This window comes from Mustela erminea, chromosome 10 (genome assembly GCF_009829155.1).
Source record: "Mustela erminea isolate mMusErm1 chromosome 10, mMusErm1.Pri, whole genome shotgun sequence".
Taxonomy (NCBI): Eukaryota; Metazoa; Chordata; class Mammalia; order Carnivora; family Mustelidae; genus Mustela; species Mustela erminea.
Window position 1 is genome coordinate 65975858 of NC_045623.1, and position 19864 is coordinate 65995721.

Below are 19864 nucleotides of genomic sequence, written 5' to 3' on the forward strand. Positions count from 1 at the left end.
TCTCGTCCGTTGGGCAGACCAGGACTCCCACCTCCTCCCCACCCAATGCCACAGGCCCACCCAGGGTTCCCACACCATCATCTTCTTCATCATGGTCTTCTTCTCGCCTTCCCCTTCCTGGCGTTTCTGGAGGGCGATGACATTCTCCACCTGGGAGGCAGCAGAGGGCAAAACCACAGGGTGAGAGTCACAAGGACCCTGCCCTCAAGGCTGGCCCTCACATCCCCACCATACAGGGCCAGCTCGTCCCCAGCCGCCAGCCCCCAGCATGGGCTCCAGAGAAATGAGAAACCAAGGTGACACTTGAGGTGGGGTACAGATTCAGGAAGGCTGTGGTGGCAGTGGGGGAGGGGTTGGATAATCCCTGAAGGGCAGCATTTGGAGGAGGACCAGATTTCAGGCCCTGCAAAGCACTCCCCCTCTCTGGTCTCCCTCTCTTGGGGGAGAGGAGGCAGGAGCTGAGGGGACAGAAGAGGTGCTGTCACCTCCTGCCGAAATCCCACCATGAGTGATACCTTTCAAGGGCTTTCTAGTACCCACTCTGAAGGGCACATCCTAGTCAGGTCAAGGTGTTTCACCAGCTGAGAGAGGGAATATCTTTACTAACGTCCAATTAATCTATGTGTTCTCATCATCTTAGGGCAGAAGAACAAAACTCATGAAATAGATAAACTAACTTCATCCAGGGAAGAAAGCAAAAGCAAGTGAACCCGACAGGCAGTGTGGTGGGTGCGAGAGGCCACACATTCTTGGCCATCTCAATCAAGAGAACAGAGAGCCCTAGAATCAGGGCTCATCTTAGGGCTTGCTTAGATCAACAGAAGGCCATGAAGTGATGACGTGCCAATTCCTGGCCTAGCCCTTCAGGGAACTGGCCACCTTTTCCTTCTGGAACCCAGCCACCATGCCACAAGGAAGCAAGGCTAGATATAGGACGATGACGCCACGTGGAAGGTGACATTCCAGCCCCTGCTCCTGGGTAACCTCAGGCTATAGCACAGAGAGCAGAAGAGCCACCTCACTGAGCTCAGACGGTTTCAGAATTGTCACACAATCCAGCAAGTTCATTTAGCTGAAGAAAACAAAAGCACTCACTCTAAAAGATGTGGGTTCTACGGTTGACTGTGGCATTATTCACACCAGTCAAGATACTGAAGGAACCTGAGTGTCCACCGATAGATGAGTGGATAGAGAAGGTGTGTGAGATCTGTACACACACACACACACACACACACACACACACACACACACTGGAATGTAACTCGGCCATAAAAAAGAATGAGATCTTGCCACTTGCAACCACATGGATAGGCCTAGAGGATATAATGCTAAGTGAAATCAGTCAGACAGAGAAAGACAAATACCACACGACTTCACTTGCATGTGGGACAGGAAAAACAAAACAAATGAACATACAAAACAGATTCATAGATACAGAAAACGTTCTCATGGTTGCCAGAGAGAACGGGAGGTGGGGCGGGGCTGGGCAAAACAGGAGAGGGGGATTAAAAGATACAAACATCCCATTATAAAACAATTAGGACACAGGGATGCAATGTACAGCATAGGGAATATAGTTGATAATATTTTAACAGCTTTGTATGGTGACAGATGGTAGCGAGATTGATCCTGGTGATCTCTCGGTCCTCTAAATGCTGAATCCCTATGTGGTACACCTGAAACAAACATAATACTGTACTCACTTATAATACTGTACACGCTTCAGTTAAAAATAAATAAAAATTAAAATTTTTCAAAATTTTCAGGATCAGGAGAAATGGGGCCCCTCAGTCCTTATTCCCCCAGCAGAGTTAACTTTTAGACCACTAAGTTTTGGGGTGGTTTGCTAAATTACAACTGACAACTTAAACTGCCAAAGTGATGATAAATGGATAGCTAACAGACTGAATGGTCATGGGAGACCTCTCAGAAGAGCCAATGTTTGGGTTGAGTCCTGAATGACAAGAGAGAGGTAACCATTAAAAAAAAGGGGGGGGGAGGTAACCATGTAAAGAACTAGAGGAAATTCTGCCTATTTCCCCAATCTAGAATGTTACTTCACTGTTATATCTCTAGTACCTGAAACAATGCCTTGCACATAGTAGGGACTCAACAAAACGTGTTGACTAACTCTAGTAATAAACTCTATTTATTGCAGGCACTGTGCTCAGTGTTGTGCGTACATTAACACAGGCCTCCACTTCAACTTTATTATGCCCATTTTGTAGCTGCGAAGAAACTTACTGGCAGAAAAGACAAGTGCAAAGGCCCTGGGGCAGGAATGAGTATGCCATGTGTGAGAAACTGAGAAAGGCCTGTGTGGCAAGAACAAGATAGACAACAAAGGAAAGCCATGGGATGAGGATGGATATTCCTAAAATGCCAGACCTCTTATATTAGTCCTGGCACCCTGTCCCCATGCCCCACCCCGGGGCACTCCAGGGACTGGAGTTTGCCTCTGAAGCAGCCTGAGGGCAGTGCCTCCCTCCGGCTTGGCCTGGCCTGGGTGGATCCCACCGCTGGGTTCCATCCACCTGCCAGTCTCCCTGACTATGGGTGTGTTCACACTCACATCCACCAGCCTGTCCAGTCTTCCCCCACTGGCCTTCACCAAGTCCTGTGGGTGCTAGCTTTCTCTGGCCTCCTGACCCAAGACCTGGGCTGGGGCTGTGTCCTGAAAAGGGGCAATCCTAACCTTTCTTCCCCTTTTAGAGACCCTCTTACAATGGATTCAGTTGCTTAAAAAACCTTTGTTGAGCACCTATAATGTTCCAGACACCATTCTAGATGCTGGGAATAGAGCTGAGAGTAAGACAGACCTGATTCAGGGGGTTCCTGGGTGGCTCAGTTGGTTAAGCGTCTGCCTTTGGCTCGGGTCAGGATCCCGGGGTCCTGAGATCGAGGCCACCTCAGGCTCCCTACTCAGAGGGGAGTCTGCTTCTCCCTCTCCTTCTGTCTGCTCCTCCCACCCCACTCGTGTGTGTTCCCTTCTCTCTAAAAAAAATCCTTGATTTATGGAGGATACATTGCAGTGTGAGAGGCTAACAAAAACCAAGGTGAACTAGTAAAGCACAGTGTATACCAGATGGTGACGAATCCCAGGAGAAAAGAAGAGCCGGGCAGAGAAACAGGAACCACTGGGGCTGCAGAGTGGAGGAGGAGGAGGGGGGAGGGGTACCCCAGGGAAGTCCACTGGGGCTTGGACAGGAAGCCTACCAGAGCCATCTTGTTGTCATCATCTCTCTTCCCTGGCACCTTCAGCAGGCATGAGGTCACTTCATCGAAGATTCCTGAATGTCACAGTTTCAATGAGGAGACAAGAGGGAAGGTAAAGATCTGGTGCCACAGCCCTGTCTCCCCTGCCCCACTGGCCCCCTCCAATCCTTATGCCCTTAGCTGCCAGACAGAGCTACCTTCCTCAAAAGCCTTCAGTGGCACCATAAAGCCACTATTCTTGTTAGCACCCTCAAGTCTCTGCCTGATCTGGGACCCCTGCCCCCCTCCCCAGCCTGCGTCCTGCTGCTCTCCTCTCTCTCGCCATGCTCTGGCCTCAGCCCTCCTTCTGGGCCAGGACAATCTTCTCCCTCAGGGCCTTTGCACAGGTGGTCTCCTCTACCTGGGCGCATCCACTACCACACCCCATTGCACAGCTAGGGCTCCCCTCCTTCAAATTTCTGCCTGTCTGCCACTGCTCGGCAAGGCCTCCCTGACCTTCAAGGTGAAAGAGCTGTTACCACAACATATACTTAAACTCTGATTTGTAATAGTAGATATCTGTTTTGTCAGCCCTGGATTTCCTCATCTTTCTTTCTGGTGAAAGAGGCCCTTCTTCTCTGTGGGCTACCCTTTCCCTGGATCTAGGGAAGCTGGATTATGCAAGCACACACATCACCCCTTCTTCAGGTAGGGCTGGGCCTGGAACCCAGGCTTGACCAATAAAAGCATCCCATGCCCCCCGCCACACTGAACAGGACTGACAGACCCCCTATTAAAGAGACTGAGGGGAACCCAAAAGAAAATAGGTCTCTTTCCTTCTGAGGGCCTATGAGTGCCTAGAACTTGTTTCAGGGCCATCTCGGCCACCAGGGCTTCAGGAGGAAGGAGCCAATAGGGAGAAGCAGAGACACCAATAGTCGTGAACATAGCTTGCTTCAAGATCTCATCTCCTAGGTTCCCTTTTCCACTAAAAGGTACAAACCTCCTCAGATTAATGGCTGAGTCTGAGATTTGGGCAAGAACGTACAGAATGAGCCCGAAACGTCTGGTAGCAGAAAACAAGAGAGCTCCAAGAATGATGGGGACATGTCATTGGGACGTGAAAGCTCGCTTAAAGGGGATCCCACTGGCCAAACTGGGAATGATTTGAGGATCACGATAAACAGCAGTAGCGACAGATTATAATTCGTTGAATGACCTAAGGAATCATGAGTCTGTATTAATAAGAACAAGTACACAAATAGCTGAAAGTTTGATGGGAAATGGGATGCTTACAGAGTCTCCGCGTACCTCTCCACACAACATCTATTACAAACAGAGGGTAGTGCCACTAGCATCTACTGGGGACAGTCCAGGTATCCATCTTACAAAGCACAGACCAGCCACTCCATACCTACATCCATGCCGCAAAGAACTATCTGACACAAAACATCAGGAACACCAAGGTTGAGAAAGCCTAGCCCCATGAGACAGGGTATTGAATGGCAAAGGTCACAGGGGACGCTTCTGGGCTGCTGGGAAAGATCTCTGTCTGGTTCTCTGCAGTGGTTACCAGCTTGCATACATATGTAAATACTCATGGAGCTGTATTTGAGATTCTTAGTACACTTCACACATTCTACTGATACAGGCAGGGTCTATTTCCTGAAAACATTTTGTCTTTACAAATGCAAATGGACAAGCCTGGCCTGGGTGGCTCAGCTGGTTGGGCGTTGACTCTTGGTTTCTCCTCACCTCCCATAATGACCTCAGGGTTGTGGGATGACCTCCTACTCAGGCTCCACTCTTAGGGGCAGAGTCTGCTTGTCCCTCTCGATCTCCTTCCCGGGCTTACTCTCTCTCTCAAATAAATAAAATCTTTAAAAAATGCAAATGGGCAGAATGTTCCTATTAAAAAGCAAAGATTGGGGGCGCCTGGGTGGCTCAGTGGGTTAAGCCTCTGCCTTCGGCTAAGGTCATGGTCTCAGGGTCCTGGGATCGAGCCCCGCATCGGGCTCTCTGCTCAGCAGGGAGCCTGCTTCCTCCTCTATCTCTGTCTGCCTCTCTGCCTACTTGTTATCTCTGTCTGTCAAATAAATAAATAAATCTTTAAAAAAATAAATAAATAAAAATAAAAAGCAAAGATTGGGGGCACCTGGCTGCAATCAGAAAAGCAGGTGACTCTTGATCTCAGGGTCAAATCGAGCCCCACATGGAGTGTAGAGATTACTTAACTAAATAAAACTATTTTTTTAAAAGATTTTATTTACTTATTTGACAGAGAGAGAGAGTGAGAGAGAAAGCAGGAGTGGGGGGAGGGTCAGAAAGAGAAACAGACTCCCTGCAGAGCAGGAATCCTGACATGGGACTCAAGCCTGGGACTCTAGAGATCATGGCCTGAGGGAGAGGCAGATGCTTAACTGACTGAGCCACCCAGGCACCCAGTAAATAAAGATTAAAAAAAGGAAGAAAAAAGAAAAGCAAAGATTGACCCTAAATAGCCAAAATAATGTTTTTTAAAGGCTTTTATTTATTTCTTTGTCAAAGATCACCAGTAGCCAAAATAATGTCTTTTAAAGGCTTTTATTTATTTCTTTGTCAAAGATCACCAGGGTCTGCTTATCCCTCTCCCTCCTCTTCTGCCCCCCCATCCTGCTCATGGACACATGCATGCACTCACTCTCAAATAAATAAATAAATAAATCTTTAAAAAAAAAAAAAAAAAAGAACACCATCCAAGAGAACGAAAAGACAACTCACAGAATAGGAGAGAATATTTGCAAATCTATATCTGATAAAAAATTAGTAGCCAGAATATATAAAGAACTTCTAAAACTCAACAAGAAACAACCAACCAAATTTGAAAAGGGGCAAAAGACTTAAACACCCATTTCTCCAAAGATATACAAGCAGTCAATAAGCATAGGAAAAGATACTCAACATCAGTCATCATTAGGGAAATGCAAATCAAAGCCTCAATTTGATACCCCTTTACAGCCTTCAGAATGTCTATTATAAAAGTATTTTCAAAAAAAGGAAAATAACAAGTGCTGACAAGGAGAGATTAATAGTGTAGAAACTGGAACCCTTGAACATTGCTAGTGGAAATGCAAAATAGTACAGCTGCTCTGGGAAGTGGCTTAGCAATTCCTCAAAAAGCTAAAGATAGAATGACCAGATGATCCAGCAAATCCACTCCTAGGTGTATATCTAAAGGACTTGAAAAGAAGGATTCAAACAGGTACTTGCACACTGATGTTTGTAATTGCAGCATTAGTCCCAATAGCCAAAAAGTGGAAAGAACCCAAGCGTCCATCTAAGGGGAAATGGACAAATAAAATGTGGTACAGATCTTGGAATTTTATTCAACCATAAAAAGAAAGTAGTGTACACGGTACAGCATAGATGAATGTAGGGCAAGTGAAATAAACCAGACACAAAAGGTCAAATAATGTATGATTTCACTTCCATGATCTCTCTAGAGTAGGCAAATTCAGAGAAAGAAAGAATACTAGAGTTTAGCAGAGCCTGGAGAGAGAGGGCTGGGGGTTGTTGCTTTATGATATGAGCTTCCATGCTGGGGTTGTAAGTTCAAGCTCTATGTGGGGTGGAGAGATTGCTTAAAAATAAAATTTAAAAATTTTTTTTGTTTTTAAATAAAATGTTTATGGAAAAATGAGGGTCAACTAATAGCCTCCAAGGCAAAGTGCGGATGCTATTGTCCTCAGAAGAATTCTGAGAAGAACTTCAAAGAGGAATTCTCATCCTACCAGATACCTATTATACCTTTGTAAATACAGATTTACAAAGCCACGGTATATTTTTTAAAATCACAATATGGTATTGATGCATGAACAAACAAAAATATGTGGAGATATAAATAACTGGGAAAAGATCTTTATAACATCATAAGTCATTAAGGGATTAATTTACAGAACTCCTGTGTATCCCAGCTGAGTGAGGGGCAGGCTCCGGATAGGACTTAAGGCTTCACTTAAGTGAGGACAGCAGACACTCAACAGAGGTGAGCTGAGCCTAGAGCCTACCTGCTCTGTTAGTCAAACTTGAACCTGAGAAGCCAGGTCTGAAATTTAACTGGAAAGAAAGAGGCATACATTTTGAAAGAAATGCGTAGTTAGTTATGTGCCTCATATTTTGGACATAATAATGCATTATGATATGGAGATATTTCAGTTAGGGAAATTGAAGCTCGGAGAGATTAAGTAGCTTGTCCCAAGTCACACAGCAAGCAGAGGCTGAGCGCTGGATTTCTTGTGTTTAATTAATACATTTCATGCTGTCCACTGCAGGTGTTCCTTCCCCCACTGTATGCTGTTCCTTTCCCACTATATGCTGTTCCTTCCTCTTCCCACTCCTCTTCTCTAGCCTCCTTGCCCCCATGAGTCTGAATACAAAATTCTTCCCAGGTAGTGCCCTCTCTGGGGCTGTCACCCCTGCTGTACTCACCCTCTGGGACGCTTTGGAAGGCTTTGGTGTCTTCGTCTGTAGTGGTACAGGTGGTGAACCCCAGCGGGAACTGACCTGTCTCAGTGCTGACCATCTCGCCCCAGCTCCCCAGATTCTCATCCAAGGGTATGGTGTGGATGCTGTTGCCCTCAGAGTAATCCTGCTGGCTGCTCAGTGTCAGGGTGGAGGTGTCACTGAAGATGAGGCTGGAGCCCAGGCTGACAGTCTCATTGGAGCCCAGGAGCAGGGTCATGCACGAGGGTGGAGAAAGGGTGGGGTTGGGTCCATGGGTGCTGGAGTGCAGGCTGATACCGTCATTGGGGCCAGGAATCAGGGTGAAGCATGAGGCCTGAGTGATGGTCATGTTCAAGTCAGACCTGGGATTGCCTTTGGAAGCCACGTTGATGGTTCCCTTGGAGCTCGTGTTCCAGGCTGCTCCAAAGGTTCCCTTTGCCACAGACCCGGAGATCTTCTGTGACACCACAGTGATGGTCTCGTTGACATCTGGGATCAGGGTCCCACTGGAACCTCGAGCTGCATGCAGGTCTGACTTGGAGGTGTTTCTTGAGCCCGCACCAAGTATCTGTTTGGTGTCTGGGTCCAGAGGAGAGTTTGAGGCTGGAATAAGGAGTGCTTTTGACCCTGGCCTGGAGACACAGTGGCCCACAACCAGGGCTTCTCTTGAATAGGGCCTTATAAATGGGTCTGCTTCAGGCCTGGAAGGGTTGGAGTTACTCTGACCCAAATCAAAAATCTGGCTTGAGTGGGAGTTGAAGGCCTCCTTAGAATTGGGCCCTGTGTGGCTCCCTGAGCGCAGACCCTGGGTCTCAGTAGAGCTGGGGCTCAGAACGAGGTTTGAGGCTAGACTTATGGCCGTCTGGGAGTTAGGCCTGGAGACATGTTTTGAACTCAGGCCCAGGACTTCACCCGAATGGGAAGTGGTGATCTGGAGGGAGGCGGGACCCACAGCCCAGCTGTCAACAGGCCTGGGGGTGTTACCAGTCACCAGGCCAGGGGACTCCTCTGACACAGGACTCAGACTTGGATTAAGTTCTGGAACAAGGGCTGAGCCAGGATTTGGAGGTGGGCTTGTAACAGGAACGAGGCCCATGTCTGAGTGAGACCCAGAGATGGTACCAGAGCCTACATCTGTGACCTCAGTGATGCTGAGACTAGGTGTCATCTCTGGGCTTTCACGGAGGACAGCACTAGCCCCTGGGCTCAGGGCCATGCCCAGTCTGGCAGTCTTTCAATGCCGCTGCTCCCTTCTCTCCAACAGCCAACTGTTGAGCCCCCTGCAATGCTCCTGGGAGGGAAAAAGGCAAATTCAGCGTGCTTCACGTTCTAAGTCATGCTTAAAACCTTTCCACGGCTCCCCACTATCCTTAGGATGAAAGCCCTTGCAGGACTTCCCAGGTCTGTCATGACCACACCCAGCCCACCTTTCCAGATCCATCTACACAGCCTCACCTCTTGAGCTCTGGGTCCCAGCCAGATCCTCATTCCCCCCCACCTTGTTTCTCTGACCACACCCTGCCTCCTCTCAGCATTCTGCCCACCATGCAATTCTCTTGGCTTGAAACCTCCTCGTGCTGTCCTTTGCCAAGCCCACTCCTCCCAGCAAAATATTCATCCTACTTTATTCCAGTGCCCCATTTCATGATCTAGCCTCTGACAGAGGTAGCAAGAACCATGCTCATCTTAGGTCCCTGGGACATCCCCAGCCTCTAGCACCCAGTGGGAAGTCCATAAATACTAGACCAAGGTAGAAAAGGGCAGGGAGGAGCCCCTTTAGGGGTTAGCCAACTTCCAGCCCAAATTTCTAGAATTACTCTGCAGACAGCTGTGGCACTAGATTTTCAAAGTAGCCCCTGGCAGAGCTACCCACTGGCCTTGACAGTTTGCTTATTCTGGGGAAGGCAGGTTACCTGGAGGAAAACCGGGGGGCAGGCCACAAGACCAGAGCCGCCTCACACCAGCAATCCAGCTGCGGGGTGAACTCCCCAACCCTCCCCGCACCCTACCCCACTCCCGCACTTGGGCTCCTCTCCCCGTTGGAACCATTGGGACAGCTCACCTGCATTCATGGTGTTCTTAAGCAGGACTGGGCCCCTGGGAGGAGACAGAAGAAGACCGAGACAGCTCAAGTGTGTTTTCTCAGTGATTGCTGAGCAAAGTCTACAGGCCAGGCATGCACATCTGCTAAGCAAATCTGCCCTACACACACACACACACACACACACACACACACACACACACACAGTCCTCAAGTTAGATATTAATGTCCCATTATATACTTAAGGAAGTAGAGGTCAAGGAAAGGAATGTCACCCACCCTACCAGCACTCAGGTAAGCCAAGACCCTCTCTTTATGCCTCATATCCACCTAACTCCTCCCCAGCTTTTCCCACTGTCTTCAGGATGGTGTCCCTAACTCTCAGCAGGACCTAAAGCAGCCTTCTGTGTCTGGCCTTATTGCCCCTTTCAGTTCTCTTACACCTTCATACTCCCTTCCCCACTCCATGCCACCACCACTCAACGCTTTTGTGTTTCTCCAAAGAGCCAGGCTCCCGGGTTCGGTCTGGGTCTTCCAGGATTTGGGCACACCCTTTTCCAGACCCCTTCCCTGGCTAGCACCTATGGCTTCTCCCTTCAAATTTCGACTTAAGAGCCTTCCACGACCCCCGGAAAGGTGAGGTCCACTGTAAGTTCCCAGGGTATCTTGTCCACTTCTCCCTTGTTGGCGCATAATATCATCTAGTCTCTCTACTAGGTAACAAGGTCTCCAAGAGTCTAGCACAGCACCTGGCACACAGGAACTGTTCGGTAAATAAGCTGCTTGCTTCCTCTTTTTATGTCTTCTTCATTCACTCATTTATTCATTCGCTAGCTCATTTCATCACTCATTCATTTATTATTCATTCACACACTAACTCATTCACTAACTCATTTACTCATTCTGTAAATTTTGCTCTGCGTCTTTATAGCTTGGCTTTGGAAAGACCATAGATTTGGAGTCATATGGCTCTGGATTCCGTCCCAGTTCAACTTCTTACTAGTCTGAGTGAGCCTGGGCAGGAGACTTTCCCCATCTGGCCCTCATCCTGCTCATCTCTAACACAGGAAGAATCAAGCCTGCCACCCATGGTGGTGGAGGTTTCAGTGCCCAACACAAAACATGCGGGCTACCGAAGGTCCTCTCTAAATGAAAGCTACCTTTCCGTTACTCTTTGCCGGGCACTGCGGGCAGAGAGGCGTAAGGTGCTCAGAGCCCAGTGAGAGCTGCCTTCATTCCAAGCAAGCAGATCATGAATAGTTTCACATCCTGCCTCAGCCCCAGAGCTGATTGGACCCTGAAGCTAATGGAATTAAAAAATTCAGGACTCCTGGCCTACACACCTCCTTTCCAAGAGCACTATACTTAATTTGTGTTCACAGTTTTGCCTTCTTTGACTTAAAGAAGAGCTAAAAAAAAATCTTCCATTTCCAAAAAACCCTGGATCTTCCCTTCATCACCCCTCCCACCTGTGGTTATGCGTGTGTGCGTGCACGTGCATACACACACGCACACACCATAGTTATCAAAGAGAGGCGTTCAACCTGGAAAAATATGCACCAGGTGCAGCCTCTGAGGCCATGTGTTGGATTTTCGAAGGCCTCCATGGTTTGGGCTGTGGGAGAGAACAATCCCCATCCCTCTACCACTCCATCCCTCTAACAGAGCAGGTGTGTAGTACAGGCTCCCTGGGCAGAAAGCTACAGCTCTCAACCCTAGCTGACCCTCCCTCTTCCGTGAGAAATGAACAGATCTCCCCCACTTTTCCCCTCTTCTTTCCCTCATCCTCTTCTTTCATCTTGCAACAGACAGGCAAGGCTTCAGGGCCACCTGCCAGTGACTGGGGCAGCCCAAGTCTTACCCTCCACCAAAGGACATTGTGCATCGGGAAGAGTGGTGGTTGTTGCCGGGCTTGGGTGGGACACTGCAGAGCCAAAGGAGCTCGGTACTGACTCGGCAGCCACAAGCTACCTACAGGCCTTTGCTTCCCAAGCCCAGGGGCCCCAAATAGGGAGGGCAGAGGAAAGGTATAAAGCAACTAGCTGATCCTATCTAAGACTGAGAGAATCACTGATGGATTCCCATCCTCTCTCCTCCGTGAACTCTTCCAGGCCTTGAAAAAGGGTTCCTGGAGCTCTCCGGGGGTGTAACTATCAGTGGATCTTCTAGCTCCGCATGGAGAACACACTTATCAGCTATATGGGCCTGGAACGTGTTAAGTACTTGTAAGTATGCACCCACACATCTGTGTGTGCACACACGCATCTGACATCATGGCACCTGATGCCTAGAGAATCCATTTCTAGAAACTGGCAATGATATCATCCTTGTCTACTCTCTTTCTCACCAGCTGCATCCAATTTTGGCCAAGTTCAGCCAACTCTGGTTCCAGAAAAGCTCCCAAATATCTCCCCCTGTCTCTATCGCCCTTTCCAAACCCTAGAGCAGATCCCATTGCCTAAGACCCCTGTATGTAGGGACTGCTCCCAACACACCATTTTCCAAATTGAGCAGCACATATCCTCCTTTAAAATTGCATTCAGCCGTGTGGTGCTTACATAAGGCTAGACGTACAGATGAATGGAATAGAACTGAGAGTCCAGAAATAAACGTATGCATCCATGGTCAATTAATTTTTGACAAGGATGCCAATTCCATTCATTGGAGGTAGAATAGTCTCTTCAACAAACGGTGGTAGGACTACCATGTTTCAATAGGCAGAAAAATGACATTAGACCCCTACCTCACACTATATATAAAAATTAACTCGAAAAGGAATGAAGATGTGTCAAAGCTAAAATTATAAAACTCTTAGAAGAAAACATGTGGGTAAATCTTCACAACCTTACATCTGGTTTCTTGGATGTGACACCAAAAGCACAAGCAACAAAAGAAAAAAAGTAAATTAGGCATCATCAAAATTAAAGCACTTGTACATCAAAAGACACCATCAAGAGGTGAAAAGACAGCCTGCAGAATGAGAGAAAATATTTATAAGTCATATATTTGATGAGCCCAGTATCCAGAATATAAGAAGAACTTTTTTTTTTTTTTTTTTAAGAGGCTCCATGCCCAGGATGGAGCCCAGCATGGGTCTTGAAATCACAACCCTGAGATCAAGATCTGAGCTGAGATCAAGAGTCGGCCACTTAACCAACTGAGCCACCCAGACACCCCCAGAATATATAAAGAACTCTTAAAACTCAACATCCAAAAGGCAAGCAATCCATTTTTAAAAATAGGTAAATGAGACTTGAATTCAACACTTTTCCAAAGAAGATATACAAATATTTAACAAGCACACAAAAATATGCTCAACATCATTAGTCCTTAGGAAGATGCAAATCAAATCCATGATGGGATATTACTTTATACCCACTATAATTTTTTTTCTTTTTTTTTTTTAAGATTTATTTATTTATTTTATTTGACAGACAGAGATTACAAGTAGTCAGAGAGGCAGGCAGAGAGAGAGAGGAAGGGAAGCAGGCTCCCTGCTGAGCAGAGAGCCCGATGTGGGCCTCAATCCCAGGACCCTGAGATCATGACCTGAGCCGAAGGCAGCGGCTTAACCCACTGAGCCACCCAGGCACTCACCCACTATAATTTTTAAAGTGGAAAATAACAAGGGGCACCTCCTAGCTCACTCAGCAGAGCATATGGCTCTTGATCTCAGGGTCATGAGTTTGAGCCCCACATTGGGCATGGAGATTACTTTTAAAATAAAAAGTTTAAAAAAAGTTTAAAATTTTTAAAAAGCTTAAAAGTTAAAAAATTTTAATTTAAAATTTAATTTTTAAAAATTAAAAATTTTAATTTAAAATTTAATTTTTAAAAATTAAAAATTAAGTTTAAAATTAAAAAAAAAGAAAATAACAAGTGTTGACAAGGATACAGAAAATTGACAGCCTCAAATAGTGCTGATAGGAAGGTAAAATAGTATAGCCTCTGTAAAAACCAGGCTGGTGCTACCTCAAGAAGTTAGGATCCAGCAATTCCACCACTAGCTATGCACTCAAAAGAATTAGAAATGGATGCTCCAACAAAAACTTGTACCAAAATGTCCACAGTAGCACATTCCCAAGAGCCAAAGTGGGGAAACAACCCACACGTCCATGAGCTGGCAAATGGATAAACAAGATGCTTATCCATGCAATGGAATATTATTCAGCCGTAAAAAAAGAATATACTCGCTAAGGACAAACTGAAAATACCATGTGAAGTGAAAGAAGTCAGACACAAAGGCCACATATTGTATGATTCCATTTGTGTGAAATATCTACAATAATCAAATCTAGAGAGACTAAAAGCAGATTCAGGCAGACAGAAAGAGGTTGCCAGGGACCAAGGAAAGAGAATGGGAAATGACTGTTTGCTGGGTATGGGCTTACTTTTTGGAGTGACAAAAATGTTTGGGAACTAGATAGTGACAGTGGTTGCACACACTATGAAGGTACTAAATGTCACTAATGGTGAATTTTATGCTACGTACATTATGCCACAATTTTTTTAATGCATGTACCAAGTAACAGGGATAGACTCACTTTTCCCTGCTCCTCCTTTCCAAATACAACTAAATATCCTGGAAATGATTCAACCGACAACCATAAAAGGACTCTGAAAGCTAGGAAGGCGGCAGTGGACTAGCTAGGAACCTCAGGACTGGACAGATGACACTGGGTGCATTCCTTGGGGTTTTCTTTTCATCTCCTATATATCCCAGACTGGGCACCAGAGAGGCCCACAGACACAGATCTGCCAAGAGTATGTGTGTGTATACACACATACAAAGGGGGAAAAAAGCCTGTTCCCTGGCCAAAGGACCAGGGTAGGGGAAGCCGAACAAGAGACAGGCCCCCAGTGGGGAGCTCTAATCCCCAATCTATATCTGGGGCAGCAGCAGACCAATCTACCTGCAGGAGCAGTGTCAGCAGAGCCCTGCCTCTTGGGGCTCTCCACCCAATGGCAAAGAATTTACCAGGTCCCACAGCTCCTGGCCTCCCAGTGACAACAGGTGGCCAAGGGAAGCACCGTCTTACCCCTGCAGGTGGTACCACTGGGAATGAACAAGAACCCCATCAGGGCCAGAAGAACAAGGCATACTAAGCCTCTTAAAACAACCATTGGGGGTGCCTGGGTGGCTCAGTGGGTTAAGCCGCTGCCTTCGGCTCAGGTCATGATCTCAGGGTCCTGGGATCAAGTCCCGCATCGGGTTCTCTGCTCCGCGGGGAGCCTGCTTCCTCCTCTCTCTCTCTCTGCCTGCCTCTCTGCCTACTTGTGATCTCTCTGTGTCAAATGAATAAATAAAATCTTAAAAAAAAAAAAAAAACAACCATTGGAACAATAGTCCATAAAGGCAGGCCAGGACCTACATTCTAAACCTTAACAGGTTGATTGCCAGCTAAAACAGATTTAAGTAAGATCAAAAGTCTCTTAACATAATGTCCAAGATATCAAGGACATAATCAAAAATTACCCACCATACCAAAAACCAGGAAAAAATCTCATCTCAAGAAAAAATACCTAATGCCAACACTGAGATGAATCAGATGCTGGAGTCTGCAAGAACGATTTAAAAGCTGTCATTATAAAAATGCTTCACCAGGCAACTACCAATCCTCCTGAAACAAATGAAAGACTAGAAAATTTTAGCAAAGAAATAGAACTTATGAAAAATACGATAACTGAAATTAAAATAGAAGTTATTTTAAGGACACAACTGAAAAAATTTTAAATTACTAGGCGAGCTCAATAATAGGGTAGAGGGGGCAGAGGACAGAATAAGTGAAATTGAAGACAGCAATGAAATTTACTTCATCTGAGCAAGAGAGAGAATGGACTAAAAAATAGGAAAAGAGCCTCAGGGACCTGTGGTGCAAAACAAAATATCTAACACTCTTAGGGTTCCAGAGGAAGAGAGAGTACTGAAAACATTCAAAGAAGTCATAGCAGAGGGACACCTGGGTGGCTCAGTCAGTTAAGCACCTGCCTTTGGCTCAGGTCATGATCCTAGGGTCCCAGGATCAAGCCCCCATTGGGATCCCTGGTCAGTAGGGAGTCTTCTTCTCTCGTTCTCTGCTTTTCTCTCCCTCTGCTTATGCTCTCTCTCTCAAATAAATAAAATCTTTTTTAAAAAAAGTAATAGCTGAAAATGTCCCAAATTTAGTGAAAGACATAAACATACAGATCTAGGATGCTGAGAAAACCACAAACAGGTTAAACCCAAAGAAGTCCATGCCAAATGCATCAGGATTAAAGTCCCCAAAACTAAAAACGATGAAAAAAATCTTCAAAGCAACCAGAGAGTATTACATATCAGAGAACACCAATTGGAATGAGAGGATTTCTCATCTGAAACCAGGGAGGCCAGAGAGAGGTTGCACACATGCTTCCAGTGCTGAAACAAAAAAAAGCTGTAAACCATGAATTCTCGATCAGGCAAAACTATCCCTCAGGAATGAAGGGGAAATAAAGATATTCTAGGACAAAAGAAAAATGCATGCCAACCCAACCATGCCATTCCCCTGTAGAACCCGTCTGTGACTCCTCATGGGTTTTCAGATGATGGGGTGTAGGTAAACCTCATATTTTTTATAAGACAGATTTCTGGGCCTCCACTTGGCACCTATGAAGGGGCTGAGGAATCCGACTTTTATCAAGCTCTCCCCACTTCCGCCCTTCCCCGAAGTGACTGGTACATTGCTGGTGGGTAGGCTGCTGGTGGAGATATCCCTGTCTACAGTGTGATTACTGTGTTTCTTTTGCCAGGATCCTCAGCCCACAGGCCTGCCCTCCCCTCCTGCTCCCTCCATTACCTTCCCCAACCCCATATTTGAATCCCTCTCAACTTCTCCCAGTGCCTCAAATGTGCTGGCCTCCTTCTTGACTTGGGGCCTTTGTAAAATGCTTTTTTCTTCCTGTAAACTTCCCCAAGATTAGCCATCTAAACCTCCATCACATCCTTTGGCTAACATCTAACACTTCAGATGCCAGTTTAGGAGTCCCTCCAGGAAGTCTTCCTGAGACCCTCAAATGTAGGTGGGATCACTCTATTCTGGAGGATCACTCTGTTTATTTGTATGTCTCCACTCTAAAAAAAAATGAACTTGTCTATGTCTGGCCATCTTTTTACCCTTGTTTTCCCAGCACATGGCACAGTGCCTAACACACAGGGGAGGTTCAGAAACATACATCGAGTAAGGGAATGGATGGATGGATGGATGGATGGATGTGTGGATGGATAAGTAGATGGGTGGATGGATGGGTAGATAGGTAGATGGGTGGTTTGATGGTTGGATGGATGGGCAGATGGATGGATGGGTGGATGGGTGGGTGGATGGGTGGGTGGATGGGTGGGTGGATGGGTGGATGGATGGGTGGATGGATGGGTGGGTGGATGGATGGGTGGGTGGATGGATGGAGGGGTGGATGAATGGGTGGGTGGATGGGTGGGTGGGTGGATGGGTGGGTGGATGAATGGGTGGGTGAATGGATGGGTAGATAGGTAGATGGGTGGTTGGATGGGTGGATGGATGGGTGGGTGGATGGATGGGTGGATAGGTGGATGGGGGAGGGATGGGTGGGGGAGGGATGGGTGGGGGGGTGGCTGTCTGACAACTCTTTAAGATATGTATCATTATCCTCACTTACTGGCATGTTAATTCAGACTATTCAGGAATCTAAAGTAATGTTTGCAAAGCCCCAGAAAATGGCAGTCAGAATTCAAATCCAGGTCCTCTCAACTGACAGCTTTTCCTACAACACCCCAGAGATTTCTGAGCCATGAATCAGTAAAGCCACATCTCCCTGTTTCTCACTCCCCATTCCCATTGCCACTTAGGCCCTACCCTAGCAGAAAAGTCCAACGAAAACAACACAACTCTCCTGATGCCCAGTTAAAATGCACCAGTCCAGGGCTTTGGGGTCAGCTGGACTGGAATTTGAAACCTACTCAGTCTCTCACCAGTGGTGTGAGTGTGGGCAGGTGGCCTCACCATGCTGAGCATCAGTCTTAATACTCAATCCGTAAGATTAGCATAGGGAATAAAATGGGTAATGTACATAGTGAGATCACAACACCTGACCCCCAGTAGTTCCCCAGTAAATGCTCCTCCCCATCATCCCTCCCACCCCCACCAGTAAGGATAGGGTGGAGGAACTTGAGATAAAGACCAAGTCTGGCTTCCAGGGTCTCTGCCTTCTTGCCCCCCTCCCCCACCAAGCCCAGTCTACAGCATTCCTTCCGGGGTCTTCTCACCTCCCCCAACTCCCACCCACCGTACTCTCAAAACAAGCCTAAATTTTCTCCACGGGCCTTGAGCCGCTGCTATAAAGTTCAATGTGTTACCTCCACCTGGGGCATCCACATGGTTACAAAAAATTCAGCTTTAAGCCAAAGGTATGAAGTTCTAACTGTGGAGTTACAGCCAGGGGGAGACTTTTACCCAGGAGGGGTGGGGTCAAGGTGGTAAATGCCTTGTGGAGGCTGTTGAGGCTGCCTCCACCCCTGGGACTTTCCCAGAGCCACCCCTCAGCTTACCTAGTCTCCCCCTAGCCCAGGCTGGTGTTATGGTCTTTGTGAGGTCACCATAGCTCAGGAGTTTCCAGCCAATGAGGTTCCTCCTTTTGCCTATACCGTAGCTAGAAGCTGGGAGGTATCCTTTCAAAGAAGAACCCTTTACCACTACTGAGAAATGACCTTACTCAAACAAAGACCAGGTTTCTTGCCCAGCATTCAAGTCCCCCCATCAAAGCCCCTCACCATATGACCTTACGTATTTGTTTATCTTGGGGTGACTGATTCTGAGAAACACTGCAGGTTTGGGGTACAGCATACCTGAAAGGGAGGCGTGGGTCGCAGTGCGAAGGGCTTTGGAATCAGGCAGTCCCTGTGGAGGAAACAGGAGATCCACAGAGGGAAAACCCTGGCCCAAGGTCATGACAGTCCCTTATCTCTTCCCTACTCCACCCTGCCTCCTCGCCCCAGGTACAGATACAGTGAGGAGCTGGGTGGGAATGAGGGCCGCGCCGGAAGACCCAGACCCTGAAACCTCGATTCCAGGAGAAGGCAATAAAGACACTACTACTATGTTGAGTAAGATTACCAATGACTACACTGGCAAATGGCGCCGGGCACCCTTTAAAAAGCTGTAGTGAAACTAACCACTAAGCTGTATTCCGGGTTACCCAGGTCGGTCTGGAAATCCTCCTCACCGCCCCCGCCCCAGGTCCCTGCCCCAGGCGTCTCAGTGCTCAACAGTGAATTCCCTCCTGCCAAGTCAGATCTCCTTTCTCTGCTCCCCCCACTCCCCCCGCCCCCGGGTCTGCCTTCTGTGCCCCTGCCCTGCCTGCTCCTGGCTCTGCCCCCCAACCCCTCCACCTTGCTGCCTCAGGGGCCTGGGCCACCTAGAGCTCCTACCGCTTGCTTCTTCCACGTGGCCTACCAAGCAGTATGACCAAATTTTCTTTCTCCACAAAATTCTCCTGGGACAGGAACTCCTGTCTTGTCCCAGGAGCCCCTCCTCGTCCATCAGCTGCAGTGACAAGCCTCTTCCTAGAACCCCCTCTGACTCCTCCCTCCTCTCCCCTGACTTCATGCACAAAAGTCCTTCCAATTTTGTCCTGTCCCTCCAACCCCACACCCTCCACTCTGGCTCAGGTCCTCATCCCTGGAAGCCCAGATTTTGGCCAGTCTTCTAAATAGTGTCCACAGGGCCAGCTCTCCCCTGGGCTAGCCGCCACCATGACGCAGCAAGGGAGCCTCCCTGACAACTCATTCCCACACCTTCCATGTCTCCCACTGCCCGCAGGGCACGTCCAAGCTTTTTGGTCTGGTGTCAAGGTCCCTCACAGTCTGTTCCTGCCTGCCCGATTCTGCTCCCTTTGAAATTTCTTAATTCATACTGTAACATAATATGCATACAGGAAACTGGACATATCACGCCAATTCTGGTGAATTCTCACCGAGCGCACCACGTAACCAGCACCCAGACCTAGAAATGGGACATCACCCAGACCCCAGAGACCTATCACTATGCCCCACCAAGGGTATCCACTATCCCAACTTCTAATACCATCATTTAGATTTGCCTGTTTCTGTACTTCGTTAAGTGGAATTGTACAGCGACCCTCTTGTTTCTGGCTTCC

General features: G+C 47.4%; 1 protein-coding gene across 9 annotated transcripts in view; it reads right to left on the bottom strand.

Annotated features, from left to right (window-relative positions):
- MROH7 (maestro heat like repeat family member 7) overlaps nucleotides 1-18288 on the bottom strand; it is a 50427-nt gene extending 32139 nt beyond the window's left edge. For 4 of the 9 annotated variants that reach the window (XM_032303130.1, XM_032303128.1, XM_032303124.1 and 1 more), the window contains exons 1-5: nucleotides 18066-18251; nucleotides 9740-9774; nucleotides 7663-8968; nucleotides 3217-3290; nucleotides 61-150 (exon numbers count right to left, since the gene is read on the bottom strand). In XM_032303130.1, the coding sequence (XP_032159021.1) occupies nucleotides 61-150; nucleotides 3217-3290; nucleotides 7663-8893 (1395 nt within the window). In that variant the 5' untranslated portion in view covers nucleotides 8894-8968; nucleotides 9740-9774; nucleotides 18066-18251. The other 5 variants (XM_032303129.1, XM_032303127.1, XM_032303126.1 and 2 more) reach the window with 4 other exon arrangements.
- Nucleotides 18289-19864: the final 1576 nt, after the last annotated feature.